General features: G+C 47.7%; 1 protein-coding gene across 3 annotated transcripts in view; it reads right to left on the bottom strand.

The window, feature by feature from the left end:
* Positions 1-3,102: 3,102 nt before the first annotated feature.
* RILPL2 (Rab interacting lysosomal protein like 2) overlaps positions 3,103-15,847 on the bottom strand; it is an 84,288-nt gene continuing 71,543 nt past the window's right edge. For all 3 annotated transcript variants that reach the window (XM_063964502.1, XM_063964501.1, XM_063964503.1), the window contains exon 5: positions 3,103-3,926. In XM_063964502.1, coding sequence (XP_063820572.1) covers positions 3,905-3,926 — 22 coding nt within the window. In that variant the 3' untranslated portion in view covers positions 3,103-3,904. The remainder of the gene's footprint in view (positions 3,927-15,847) is intronic.

The raw sequence follows: 15,847 nt of genomic DNA, 5'->3' as shown, positions 1-15,847 counted from the left end.
CGGTCCGAGGGAAGCAACGTACAACTGTATATACAAGGTATAAGTCAGATACCGCATGTCCATTTACCCTGGCGACAACCGACGGTGCCGACAGGGTCACCCATTCCATAAAATATTTACTTTTTATGTTGGAGCGAGTACTCACGTGCATCGGCGATGCCGACAGGGAACCCCATAGGATTTTATAACAGAACACTCTCACCTGCTGACACAAGTGTACCAAAATGGGTATATCTGAGAGGGGGCACACAGACATTACACACAAGAATGAATTCATGGACATTCTCAACTCAATTAGTGGTATGTAAGTGCAACATAACACTATAACACTATGCCCCCCCCCCCCCCCCCCTTGTTTGTGCCTGACAAACTTCTTGGCGGGGACAGAAGGGAAAATGGCGCTGACTCTATGTGTGAGGCTATGCCCCGCCCCCCTCGGCGTGCTATAGCTCCCCTATATACTAAAAAGCCAGGTCGAGCACCATATAAAAACACTATACACTTACAGAAACCAATGCTGCCCAGGGCGCCTCCCCCCCCCCCGGCGCCCTGCACCCATGGAAGCCGGCGGGGGGAGAATGGCGCGCAGTGCGCTATAACGCGCCGGCGGGGGTCTGTATACGGAGCCACGGCAGCACACGCTTGTCAGTTTAAGAAAGAAAAAAAAAAAACTAACTCGCTGCCCAGGGCGCTCCCCCCCCCCCCGCGCCCTGCACCCGTGTAAGCGGCGGCGGCAGATCTAAGGCGCGTAGCGCTAAACCACGCTGGCGGGGGAATGAAACACGGTGCTCAGGCACCGAAATGCTTTTAATGCCAGACTCAATAAGAAAACCAGTAACTTGCTGCCCAGGGCGCTCCCCCTTCAGCGCCCTGCACCCTGTGAGTGCGTTGGTGTGTGGGAGCATGGAGGGTAGCACGATCGCCGCATGTTACTTCCGTTACTGAAGTCTTCTGCCGTCACTGAAGTCTTCGGTTCTTCACATACTCACCCGGCTTCTGTCTTCTGTGAGGGGGTGACGGCGGGCTCCGGGAACAAGCAGCTATGCGCACCAAGTGATCGAACCCTCTGGAGCTAATGGTGTCCAGTAGCCGAGAAGCAGAGCCTTTAAACTAAGAAGAAGTAGGTCTGACTTCTCTCCCCTCACTCCCACGCTGCAGGGAGCCTGTAGCCAGCAGGTCTCCCTGAAAATAAAAAACCTAACAAAGTCTTTTAGAGAAACTCAGTAGAGCTCCCCTAGTGTGTGACCCATCACTCCTGGGCACAAAGTCTAACTGAGGTCTGGAGGAGGGTCATAGAGGGAGGAGCCAGTTCACACCCAGTTTAAGTCTTTATAGTGTGCCCAAGCTCCTGCGGATCCGTCTATACCCCATGGTCCTTTTGGAGTCCCCAGCATCCTCTAGGACGTATGAGAAATCTATTGACCCTGGTCTGTATGATGGATTTTGCCATTGGATTACTGCCTGGACTGACTCTCTCTCATTTACTGGACTTTGTTATTATACAGTATTAGTGCTTGGATTACAGCAGTTGCCTGTAAACCAGACTCTGCTGTCTGGTGTTACCCCCAACTTCAGCTTTAGTATTGCTTGGTTATTGTGCCTTCTATGTCTGCCTTAGGTTTCTCTGAACATTACTACAAGTTCAGTTACAATTTTTTTTCCTTTCCAGATACTCCTAGTTTCCATACACCTGTTGTTGTACTTGGTGCTGAGATAAAATTACTATTGAAATTTTGGGGACAAACAAGTACCATGGAATACACTGCGTCCCAGGGAAGGGGGGTTCTAAAAAGGTAAGGCCTTATTAAGACTGGTTATAATAAATTTAGCACATAAGGAAATATAACAGCTGTCTCGAAGTAACGAGTCTGGGAAATAAACAAAACTAACAAAAGTTTAAAAGAGAAAAAGCATCTTTAATTCCAAAATTACCATTTATCATGATTGGCAAGGCAAATTTTATAAATTAAACAATCCTCTGCCACCACTTTCTCTATAATATTATCATTGCATGGCAGTGGTGGACCAACAACCACCATTGAAAAGGACATCAGCCATCTTATTGTACAGAGCTTGTACTTCCCCACTCCCAGGTGGTGATAGTGAATGGGCATGAGGTGTGAAAACTAGAGGGATGCCCTGCCGTACCCTTCTCGCTCCCACTGGCTGCCTGCCAGAACTGATACTTCCCCTGGATAAGGAAGGTCTGCCGCCTCCCAGCTCCCCAAGAACATCCTATACCGTTCTGTTGGTGGAGATGGTTGAACCAGGCACTCTTTCCTGTCCCCAGGAGTGGTTCTGCGACTCAGTACTCCAGAAACCAGTGATACAGGACATGAGAGATCATGATAGCACAGACCTTGAGACCAGCAAACAGCTTCACGGTAACATAAAAGGTTGCAAATTCACAAAATAGGATCCACTGTAACACCAGAAAATATCTGACACAATATAATAAACAATCAACCTGCAAAAGACTCCAAGTGCTGCAGCACAACATACTGACTTACCATAAACAGTATCTACTGTATGTAAATAATGTGCTGTAGTGTTTGTGCCTATAAGTATTTGCTTTTCTAGAACACAGTCACTGATTGTGAACCCAAATAGTCTGACTATTGGTTACGTGTTAAATGTGTTCCTCTAAGCATAACTCTGTGTATACACATTTAAAGGATTCAGTAAGATTTACCTACAGGCAGGATGATGGCTGTCAATATCCCGACAGCGGCATCGCACCCGCCAGAATACCAGCAGCGGTGCAAATGCAAAGAGTCTCTTCGTGGACACCCACAAGTGGGAATAGTCCTGTTGCATGGGATTCCAGCTGGCGGCATCGTCGGCTGTAGGGATTCCGGCATCGGTATCCTGACCAACGGGATCCCAACAGCTGGCAACTTAAACGCATCCCAATTAGTGGAAGTGTAGAGAGCAATTTCATAGCTACAACAGCCCCAATCTTTCCAGAATTCTCCGTAGAAACTTCCAGTGTTATTTCTGATAAAGCCCATAGTGCCGGTCATATCCTCTCTATTCTGCATGCAAGGCCACGCTGACAGTGCCAGCACTATAACATACAGTAGGTAAATCATTTGGACACAGTTTGAAAATTCCACTTTTATTGGCAGTAGAGGAATAATTTAAGGCATATTCATAAAAATATTCTGAAAAATGAATGGTTGGCTGTATATGAAAGCAAAGGTGTCTGAAAATATAGATTTCATAGGTATATTAAATGTTCTGGACACCTTATACATTATACCTTATACCATGTACAATGTCATGGTGAATAGCAATTTAAGTCACATTCATCACTTCAACAGTAACACTATTACATATAGAGAAACATTGTAGGCATATCTGGTCACATACAGGTTTTAAAAACTGTAAATTAAAAGGATCAAGCAAGTTCATAGCCAAATAATGGTTGAATGAGCCGCTGTAAATATACAGCGTCAAGCTGTGCATAGCCGATAGTCCAAACCGGTTTTCTTAAATGTGCCGTTTAGGACTTAATGTCTTGGTCCACTTTTGGTAACAAAAAATAACATACATGTACCCGCACACTTACATTTTATCAGGAGATGGTAATACAAACTAGCGCCTGTGCGCTACATCTGTCTCCAACACCTTTGGTCATGAAGTCTGCATACAATCTTCTGCCATACACTAGTGTATCATGTAAGAAACATAACATTTCTTCCAAGGTTACGGTTATCTCCTCTCTCCAGCTTCATATTATATAATTTATAGAAATGTGCATATATTGTATAGAAAGCTTTTATAAGTCCAAAGTAAAATCCAGTTTCTGGAATCATTTCAGTAAGAGAAATCACAACTATTTTACATTCATCTCTAAAAGAATACGCAAGGCAATAGACAGAGGAAAACATGAATGCGCTTCTTACACTTGTTTAAAGGAAAACCTGTTTGGGGAAGAACAAAAAAGAAATCACAATTATACTAAAGAAAAGACAAATGTGACAATCTCCAGACGACATTCACAGTTTTATTCTTAGATCATTAGAGTGACTTGGTCATTACTGTAACCATGGTCCTGTTGTTTTACTATAGTAACTGGATATTATTACAGGATGTTTAGTAACAGAGCAGCTAAGTAGCATTATGATATTTAGCTGTATGATATAATTTGTTGTATTCCATGTTCATAAGGTGTAATTGTTTGGTTTAGAACTTATAAGGGAATGCTTAATCGGTGCGCATATTGGGGGTCATTCCGAGTTGTTCGCTCGTTGCCGATTTTCGCAACGGAGCAATTAAGGCAAAAATACGCATGCGCATGGTACGCAGTGCGCATGCGGTTAGTATTTTAGCACAAAACTTAGTAGATTTACTCACGTCCGAACGAATAATTTTCATCGTTGAAGTGATCGGAGTGTGATTGACAGGAAATGGGTGTTTCTGGGCGGAAACTGACCGTTTTCTGGGAGTGTGCGGAAAAACGCAGGCGTGCCAGGATAAAACGCAGGAGTGTCTGGAGAAACGGGGGAGTGGCTGGCCGAACGCAGGGCGTGTTTGTGAAGTCAAACCAGGAACTAAACGGCCTGAACTGATCGCAATCTGTGAGTAGGTCTGGAGCTACTCAGAAACTGCTAAGAATTTTCTAATCGCAATTCTGCTAATCTTCGTCCGCTATTCTGCTAAGCTAAGATACACTCCCAGAGGGCGGCGGCCTAGCGTGTGCAATGCTGCTAAAATCTGCTAGCGAGCGAACAACTCGGAATGACCCCCATTGGGGGTAATTCTGAGTTGATCGCAGCAGCAAGTTTGTTAGCAATTGGGCAAAACCATGTGCACTGCAGGGGGGGCAGATATAACATTTGCAGAGAGAGTTAGATTTGGGTGGGTTATTTTGTTTCTGTGCAAGATAAATACTAGCTGCTTTATTTTTACACTGCAATTTAGATTTCAGTTTAAATACACCCCACCAAAATCCAACTCTCTCTGCACATGTTATATCTGCCCCCCCTGCAGTGCACATGGTTTTGCCCAACTGCTAACAAATTTGCTGCTGCGATCAACTCAGAATTAGGCCCATTATCTGGTTATAATGGAATAAATCATAGCTGTCAAAGTAGTTCTGTAGATAGGGCTGCCTTCCTGTTCTATCTCATTCATTTGAGCAGCAACAGCTAACGACATCCCCCGTTAGTCCTGCATGTAGGGCCGACAGAGGATGTCACTGACGACCCGCAGGAGCGTGCATCATCAGCGTCATAGTGGGTAAACATTAGACGATGTGCCCGATATGTTGGTCCGATCTGCTGGATCAGACGACATATAGGGCCTAATTCTGAGTTGATCGCAGAAGCAACTTTGTTAGCAATTGGGCAAAACCATGTGCACTGCAGGGGGGGCTGATGTAACATGTGCAGAGAGTATTAGATTTGGGTGGGGTGTATTCAAACTGAAATCTAAATTGCAGTGTAAAAACAAGCAGCCAGTATTTACCCTGCACAGAAACAATATAACCCACCCAAATCTAACTCTCTCTGCACATGTTATATCTGCATCCCCTGCAATGCACATGGTTTTGCCCAATTGCTAACAAACTTGCTGCTGCGATCAACTCAGAATTACCCCCATAGTCTAGTGTCGTCCAGCTTACCTCTACTGACTCTTACAGGCCATGCATTACACTGTGTATACACACAGTCGCAGATACAACTAAGATGCACGGTATTACAATTGTCTTTAAGATGTGATGGGTGTTCCTGTGCGGTGACTGGGAGGTGGCTATTCAGACGCATGGAAATAATCCGTCTTATGGATGTGTAAAAGGAGTGTCGCAAGCGTGTCACTGGTGGTTGTGTACACAGACGTTTAATCGCTCACACTGAAGGCCATACACTTGTACACTAGGGGAAGGGCTGATACTGGCATTAGCGTATAGTCAAAGACACACAGCTGTACCCCAGGGGAAGGGCTGATACTGGCATTATCATATAGTCACAGACACACAGCTGTACACCAGGGGAAGGGCTGATACTGGCATTAGTATATAGTCACAGACACACAGCTGTACACCAGGGGAAGGGCTGATACTGGCATTATCATATAGTCACAGACACACAGCTGTACCCCAGGGGAAGGGCTGATACTGGCATTATCATATAGTTACAGACACACAGCTGTACCCCAGGGGAAGGGCTGATACTGGCATTATCATATAGTCACAGACACACAGCTGTACCCCAGGGGAAGGGCTGATACTGGCATTAGTATATAGTCACAGACACACAGCTGTACACCAGGGGAAGAGCTGATACTGGCATTATCATATAGTCACAGACACACAGCTGTACCCCAGGGGAAGGGCTGATACTGGCATTATCATATAGTTACAGACACACAGCTGTACACCAGGGGAAGGCTGATACTGGCATTAGCATATAGTCACAGACACACAGCTGTACACCAGGGGAAGAGCTGATACTGGCATTATCATATAGTCACAGACACACAGCTGTACCCCAGGGGAAGGGCTGATACTGGCATTATCATATAGTTACAGACACACAGCTGTACACCAGGGGAAGGCTGATACTGGCATTAGCGTATAGTCAAAGACACACAGCTGTACCCCAGGGGAAGAGCTGATACTGGCATTATCATATAGTCACAGACACACAGCTGTACCCCAGGGGAAGGGCTGATACTGGCATTATCATATAGTTACAGACACACAGCTGTACCCCAGGGGAAGGGCTGATACTGGCATTATCATATAGTCACAGACACACAGCTGTACCCCAGGGGAAGGGCTGATACTGGCATTAGTATATAGTCACAGACACACAGCTGTACACCAGGGGAAGAGCTGATACTGGCATTATCATATAGTCACAGACACACAGCTGTACCCCAGGGGAAGGGCTGATACTGGCATTATCATATAGTTACAGACACACAGCTGTACACCAGGGGAAGGCTGATACTGGCATTAGCATATAGTCACAGACACACAGCTGTACCCCAGGGGAAGAGCTGATACTGGCATTATCATATAGTCACAGACACACAGCTGTACCCCAGGGGAAGGGCTGATACTGGCATTATCATATAGTTACAGACACACAGCTGTACCCCAGGGGAAGGGCTGATACTGGCATTATCATATAGTCACAGACACACAGCTGTACCCCAGGGGAAGGGCTGATACTGGCATTAGTATATAGTCACAGACACACAGCTGTACACCAGGGGAAGAGCTGATACTGGCATTATCATATAGTCACAGACACACAGCTGTACCCCAGGGGAAGGGCTGATACTGGCATTATCATATAGTCACAGACACACAGCTGTACCCCAGGGGAAGGGCTGATACTGGCATTATCATATAGTTACAGACACACAGCTGTACCCCAGGGGAAGGGCTGATACTGGCATTAGTATATAGTCACAGACACACAGCTGTACACCAGGGGAAGGGCTGATACTGGCATTAGTATATAGTCACAGACACACAGCTGTACACCAGGGAAAGGGCTGATACTGGCATTAGCGTATAGTCACAGGCACACAGCTGTACACCAGGGAAAGGGCTGATACTGGCATTAGCGTATAGTCACAGACACAGAGCTGTACACCAGGAGAAGGCCGATACTGGCATTATCATATAGTCACAGACACACAGCTGTACACCAGGGGAAGGGTGAAACAGGCATTATCATATAGTCACAGACACACAGCTGTACACCAGGGGAAGGCTGATACTGGCATTAGCATATAGTCACAGACACACAGCTGTACGCCAGGGAAAGGCTGATAATAAGATTTTACTTACCGATAAATCTATTTCTCGTAGTCCGTAGTGGATGCTGGGACTCCGTAAGGACCATGGGGAATAGCGGCTCCGCAGGAGACAGGGCACAAAATAAAAGCTTGAGATATCAGGTGGTGTGCACTGGCTCCTCCCCCTATGACCCTCCTCCAAGCCAGTTAGGATACTGTGCCCGGACGAGCGTACATAATAAGGAAGGATATTGAATCCCGGGTAAGACTCATACCAGCCACACCAATCACACCGTACAACTCGTGATCTGAACCCAGTTAACAGTATGATAATTTTAAAGGAGCCTCTGAAAAGATGGCTCAACAATAATAACCCAAATTTTTTGTAACAATAACTATATACAAGTATTGCAGACAATCCGCACTAGGGATGGGCGCCCAGCATCCACTACGGACTACGAGAAATAGATTTATCGGTAAGTAAAATCTTATTTTCTCTAACGTCCTAAGTGGATGCTGGGACTCCGTAAGGACCATGGGGATTATACCAAAGCTCCCAAACGGGCGGGAGAGTGCGGATGACTCTGCAGCACCGAATGAGAGAACTCCAGGTCCTCCTCAGCCAGGGTATCAAATTTGTAGAATTTAGCAAACGTGTTTGCCCCTGACCAAGTAGCTGCTCGGCAAAGTTGTAAAGCCGAGACCCCTCGGGCAGCCGCCCAAGATGAGCCCACTTTCCTTGTGGAATGGGCTTTTACTGATTTTGGCTGTGGCAATCCTGCCACGGAATGTGCAAGCTGAATTGTACTACAAATCCAACGAGCAATCGTCTGCTTTGAAGCAGGAGCACCCAGCTTGTTGGGTGCATACAGGATAAACAGCGAGTCAGTTTTCCTGACTCCAGCCGTCCTGGAAACATATATTTTCAAGGCCCTGACAACGTCCAGCAACTTAGAGTCCTCTAAGTCCCTAGTAGCCGCAGGTACCACAATAGGTTGGTTCATGTGAAATGCAGAAACCACCTTAGGTAGAAATTGAGGACGAGTCCTCAATTCCGCCCTGTCAGAATGAAAATTTAGGTAAGGGCTTTTACATGATAAAGCCGCCAATTCTGACACACGCCTAGCTGAAGCCAAGGCCAACAGCATCGACACCTTCCACGTGAGATATTTTAAATCTACCGTAAACAATGGTTCAAACCAGTGTGATTTTAGAAATCTCAACACAACATTGAGATCCCAAGGTGCCACTGGAGGCACAAAAGGAGGCTGTATGTGCAGCACCCCTTTCACAAATGTCTGAACTTCAGGTACTGAAGCCAGTTCTTTCTGGAAGAATATCGACAGGGCCGAAATTTGAACCTTAATGGACCCTAATTTTAGGCCCATAGACAGTCCTGTTTGCAGGAAATGCAAGAAACGACCCAGTTGAAATTCCTGTGTAGGGGCCTTCTTGGCCTCACACCACGCAACATATTTACGCCAAATGCGGTGATAATGTTTTGCGGTTACTTCCTTTCTGGCTTTTACCAGAGTAGGGATGACTTCTTCTGGAATGCCCTTGTCCTTCAGGATCCGGCGTTCAACCGCCATGCCGTCAAACGCAGCCGCGGTAAGTCTTGGAACAGACAAGGCCCCTGCAGTAGCAGGTCCTGTCTTAGAGGTAGAGGCCACGGTTCGTCCGTGAGCATCTCTTGAAGTTCCGGGTACCAAGACCTTCTTGGCCAATCCGGAACCACGAGTATAGTTCTTACTCCTCTCCTTCTTATGATTCTCAATACTTTCGGTATGAGGGGCAGAGGAGGGAATACATACACTGACTGGTACACCCACGGCGTTACCAGAGCGTCCACTGCTATTGCCTGAGGGTCCCTTGACCTGGCGCAATATCTGTCCAGTTTTTTGTTTAGACGTGACGCCATCATGTCCACCTTTGGTCTTTCCCAACGGTTTACAATTTGGTGGAAGACTTCTGGGTGAAGTCCCCACTCTTCCGGGTGAAGGTCGTGTCTGCTGAGGAAGTCTGCTTCCCAGTTGTCCACTCCCGGAATGAACACTGCTGACAGTGCTATCACATGATTTTCCGCCCAGCGAAGAATCCTTGCAGTTTCTGCCATTGCCCTCCTGCTTCTCGTGCCGCCCTGTCTGTTTATGTGGGCGACTGACGTGATGTTGTCCGACTGGATCAACACCGCCTGACCCTGAAGCAGAGGTTTTGCTTGAATTAAGGCATCGTAAATGGCCCTTAGTTCTAGAATGTTTATATGAAGAGATGTTTCCATGCTTGACCACAAGCCCTGGAAATTCCTTCCCTGTGTGACTGCTCCCCAGCCTCTCAGGCTGGCATCCGTGGTTACCAGGATCCAATCCTGAATGCCAAATCTGCGGCCCTCTAGTAGATGAGCCCTCTGAAGCCACCACAGGAGAGAGACCCTTGTCCTTGGCGACAGGGTTATCCGTTGATGCATCTGAAGATGCGATCCGGACCATTTTCCCAGTAGATCCCACTGAAAAGTTCTTGCATGGAATCTTCCGAATGGAATCGCTTCGTAAGAAGCCACCATTTTTCCCAGGACCCTTGTGCACTGATGCACTGAGACCTGTCCTGGTTTTAGGAGGTTCCTGACTAGCTCGGATAACTCCCTGGCCTTCTCCTCCGGGAGAAACACCTTCTTCTGGACAGTGTCCAGAATCATTCCTAAGAACAGTAGACGTGTCGTTGGAATCAGCTGCGATTTTGGAATATTTAGAATCCATCCGTGCTGACTTAGCACTACCTGAGATAGTGCCACTCCGACTTCTAACTGTTCCTTGGTTCTTGCCCTTATCAGGAGATCGTCCAAGTAAGGGATAATTAAGATGCCTTTTCTTCGTAGAAGAATCATCATTTCGGCCATTACCTTGGTAAAGACCCGAGGCGCCGTGGACAATCCAAACGGCAGCGTCTGAAACTGATAATGACAGTTTTGTACTACAAACCTGAGGTACCCTTGGTGAGAAGGATATATTGGGACGTGGAGATACGCATCCTTGATGTCCAGCGACACCATATAGTCCCCCTCTTCCAGGTTCGCTATCACCGCTCTGAGTGACTCCATCTTGAATTTGAACCTTTTTATGTAAGTGTTCAAAGATTTTAGATTTAATATTGGTCTCACCGAGCCGTCCGGCTTCGGTACCACAAATAGTGTGGAATAATACCCCTTCCCCTGTTGTAAGAGGGGTACCTTGATTATCACCTGCTGGGAGTACAGCTTGTGAATGGCTTCCAGAACTGCCTCCCTGTCGGAGGGAGACTTTGGTTTTGTCTGAGTCTGCTTGTAAAGCCCCAGCGTCATGCTGAAGACTTGGCAGAAGCAGGGGAGGGCTTCTGCTCCTGGGAAGCGGCTGCATGGTGCTGCCTTTTTCCTCTTCCTCTGCCCTTGGGCAGAAAAGAGTGACCTTTTGCTCACTTGTACTTATGGGAACGAAAGGACTGAGTTTGAAAAGACTGTGTCTTTTTCTGTTGATGTGAAGTAACCTGGGGTAAAAAGGTGGATTTTCCAGCCGTTGCCGTGGCCACCAGGTCTGTTAGACCAGCCCCAAATAACTCCTCCCCCTTATACGGCAATACTTCCATGTGCCGTTTGGAATCTGCGTCCCCTGACCACTGTCTGGTCCATAATGCTCTTCTGGCAGAGATGGACATTGCGCTTACTCTTGATGCCAGGGTACAAATATCCCTCTGCGCATCACGCATATATAGCAATGCATCCTTTAAATGTTCTATAGTTAACAGAATATTGTCCCTATCCAGGGTATCAATATTCTCAGTCAGGGAATCCGCCCATGCGACTCCAGCACTGCACATCCAGGCTGATGCGATTGCTGGTCGCAGTATAACACCAGTATGTGTGTATATACTTTTCAGGATATTTTCCAGCCTCCTATCAGCTGGTTCTTTGAGGGTGGCCGTATCAGGGGACGGTAACGCTACTTGTTTAGATAAACGTGTGAGCGCCTTATCTACCCTAGGGGGTGTTTCCCACCGTGCCCTAACCTCTGGCGGGAAAGGGTATAGTGCTAATAACTTATTAGAAATTAGCTGTTTTTTATCGGGGGAAACCCACGCTTTATCACACACCTCATTTATTTCCTCAGACTCAGGAAAACTATTGGCAGTTTTTTCACACCCCACATAATACCCGCCTTTGAGGTATTTGTAGTGTCAGAAAGGTTCAATGCCTCTTTCATTGCCGTGATCATGTAACGTGTGGCCCTACTGGACATTACGTTTGTCTCGTCACCGTCGACACTAGATTCAGTATCTGTATCTGGATCCGTGTCGACCCACTGAGGTAGCGGCCGTTTTAGGGCCCCTGAGGGTGTCTGAGACGCCTGAACAGGCACTAATTGATTTGCCGGCTTTCTTATGTCGTCAACAGTTTTTTGTAAATTGCTGACATTATCACTTAATTGCTTAAACACAATCATCCAGTCAGGTGTCGACTCCCTAGGGGGTGACATCACTAACACAGGCAACTGCTCCGCCTCCACCTCATTTTCCTCCTCATACATGTCGACACACGCGTACCGACACACAGCACACACACCGGGAATGCTCTGATAGAGGACAGGACCCTACTTAGCCCTTTGGAGAGACAGAGGGAGAGTCTGCCAGCACACACCCAGCGCTATATATATACAGGGATAACCTTATATAAGTGTTAATCCCCTATAGCTGCTGTTAATCTAGTTATTTGCTGCCAAAATGCCCCCCCTTCTCTTTTTTACCCTGAATCAGATGCAGTACTGCAGGGGAGAATCAGGGAGCCGTCCTTCCAGCGGAGCTGTGAGGGAATAATGGCGCCAGTGTGCTGAGGAGATAGGCCCCGCCCCTTCACGACGTCCTTAACTCCCGCTTTTTTGTGTAAAATGGCAGGGGAAAAAATACATCCATATAGCCCTGGAGCTATATGTGATGTATTCCTTTTGCCAGCTAAGGTATATGTGTGTTATATTGCGTCTCAGGGCGCTCCCCCCCAGCGCCCTGCACCCTCAGTGACCGGAGTGTGAAGTGTGCTGAGAGCAATGGCGCACAGCTGCGGTGCTGTGCGCTACCTTAGTCTTGAAGACAGGATGTCTTCTGCCGCCGCTTTCACCGGACCTTCGTCTCTTCTGGCTCTGTAAGGGGGACGGCGGCGCGGATCCGGTGACCCATCCAGGCTGAACCTGTGATCGTCCCTTTGGAGCTAACGTCCAGTAGCCTAAGAAGCCCAATCCACTCTGCACTCAGGTGAGTTCGCTTCTTCTCCCCTTAGTCCCACGATGCAGTGAGCCTGTTGCCAGCAGGACTCACTGAAAATAAAAAAACCTAACTAAACTTTTATTCTAAGCAGCTCTGGAGAGCTACCTAGTTTGCACCCTTCTCGGCCGGGCACAAAAATCTAACTGGCTTGGAGGAGGGTCATAGGGGGAGGAGCCAGTGCACACCACCTGATATCTCAAGCTTTTATTTTGTGCCCTGTCTCCTGCGGAGCCGCTATTCCCCATGGTCCTTACGGAGTCCCAGCATCCACTTAGGACGTTAGAGAAACTGGCATTATCATATAGTCACAGACACACAGCTGTACACCAGAGGAAGGGCTGATACTGGCATTATCATATAGTCACAGACACACAGCTGTACCCCAGGGGAAGGGCTGATACTGGCATTAGTGTATAGTCACAGATACAGGGCAGGATGTACTATAATTAATCGCCGCCCCCCGCAGCGATGCTAATCGCATATGTACTAACATATGCGATTAACATTGCAATGCGGTATAGGAGGCCCCCTGCGATGATGTCTGCGGGGGTCTCCGTCCCCTCCCAGACCCGGGAGGTGATGTGTGCAGGGAGTCCCCGGGCTCCTCCTCCTTCCCCCTTCAGCTGGAAGGAGACAAGGCTGTGCTGTGAGGGAGAAGGAGGAGGGGGGCCGCAGCAGCAGCATGTTACTGGACACACAGGTATGCCGGGGGAGGGAAGTAGGACTGAGCGGCGCGGGGCGGCAGCGGTAAGAAGCCCATAGGCTTCTATAGGGTATCGCCATAAAAAGATGGCGATACCCTAAGGGCCGAAAACGCGGCGGCCGGGGGTTAGTACATATGAAATTGCGGTAAAACAGGGTTTTTACCGCATTTTCCCTTTAGTACATCCCGCCGACACAGCTGTACCCCAGGGGAAGGGCTGATACTGGCATTAGCATACAGTCACAGACACACAGCTGTACCCCAGGGGAAGGGCTGATACTGGTATTAGCGTATAGTCACAGACACACAGCTGTAGCCCAGGGGAAGGGCTGATACTGGCATTATCATATAGTCACAGACACACAGCTGTACCCCAGGGGAAGGGCTGATACTGGCATTATCATATAGTCACAGACACACAGCTGTACACCAGGGGAAGGGCTGATACTGGCATTATCATATAGTCACAGACACACAGCTGTAGCCCAGGGAAAGCTGATACTGGCATTAGTATATAGTCACAGACACACAGCTGTACACCAGGGGAAGAGCTGATACTGGCATTAGCGTATAGTCACAGACACACAGCTGTACACTAGGGGAAGGCTGATACTGGCATTATCATATAGTCACAGACACACAGCTGTACCCCAGGGGAAGGGCTGATACTGGCATTATCATATAGTCACAGACACACAGCTGTACACCAGGGGAAGGCGGATACTGGCATTAGCACATAGTCACAGACACACAGCTGTACACCAGGGGAAGGGCTGATACTGGCATTATCATATAGTCACAGACACACAGCTGTACACCAGGGGAAGGGCTGATACTGGCATTATCATATAGTCACAGACACACAGCTGTACCCCAGGGGAAGGCAGATACTGGCATTAGCACATAGTCACAGACACACAGCTGTACACTAGGGGAAGGCTGATACTGGCATTAGCGTATAGTCACAGACACACAGCTGTACACCAGGGGAAGGGCTGATACTGGCATTATCATATAGTCACAGACACACAGCTGTACACCAGGGGAAGGGCTGATACTGGCATTATCATATAGTCACAGGCACACAGCTGTACACCAGGGGAAGGGCTGATACTGGCATTATCATATAGTCACAGACACACAGCTGTACACCAGGGGAAGGGCTGATACTGGCATTATCATATAGTCAAAGACACACAGCTGTACCCCAGGGGAAGGCAGATACTGGCATTAGCGTATAGTCACAGACACACAGCTGTACACCAGGGGAAGGGCTGATACTGGCATTATCATATAGTCACAGGCACACAGCTGTACACCAGGGAAGGCTGATACTGGCATTATCATATAGTCACAGACACACAGCTGTACCCCAGGGGAAGGGCTGATACTGGCATTAGCATATAGTCACAGACACACAGCTGTACCCCAGGGGAAGGGCTGATACTGGCATTATCATATAGTCACAGGCACACAGCTGTACCCCAGGGAAAGGGCTGATACTGGCATTATCATATAGTCACAGACACACAGCTGTACCCCAGGGAAAGGGCTGATACTGGCATTATCATATAGTCACAAGCACACAGCTGTACCCCAGGGAAAGGGCTGATACTGGCATTATCATATAGTCACAGGCACACAGCTGTACCCCAGGGGAAGGGCTGATACTGGCATTAGCGTATAGTCACAGACACACAGCTGTACCCCAGGGGAAGGGCTGATACTGGCATTAGTATATAGTCACAGACACACAGCTGTACGCCAGGGGAAGGCTGATACTGGCATTATTATATAGTCACAGACACACAGCTGTACCCCAGGGGAAGGGCTGATACTGGCATTATCATATAGTCAAAGACACACAGCTGTACCCCAGGGGAAGGGCTGATACTGGCATTATCATATAGTCACAGACACACAGCTGTACACCAGGGGAAGGGCTGATACTGGCATTATCATATAGTCACAGACACACAGCTGTACACCAGGGGAAGGCTGATACTGGCATTAGCGTATAGTCACAGACACACAGCTGTACACCAGGGGAAGGCTGATACTGGCATTAGCGTATAGTCACAGACACACAGCTGTACGCCA

This window comes from Pseudophryne corroboree, chromosome 1 (genome assembly GCF_028390025.1).
Source record: "Pseudophryne corroboree isolate aPseCor3 chromosome 1, aPseCor3.hap2, whole genome shotgun sequence".
NCBI lineage: Eukaryota > Metazoa > Chordata > Amphibia > Anura > Myobatrachidae > Pseudophryne > Pseudophryne corroboree.
This window is presented reverse-complemented; position numbering and strand designations above follow the sequence as displayed.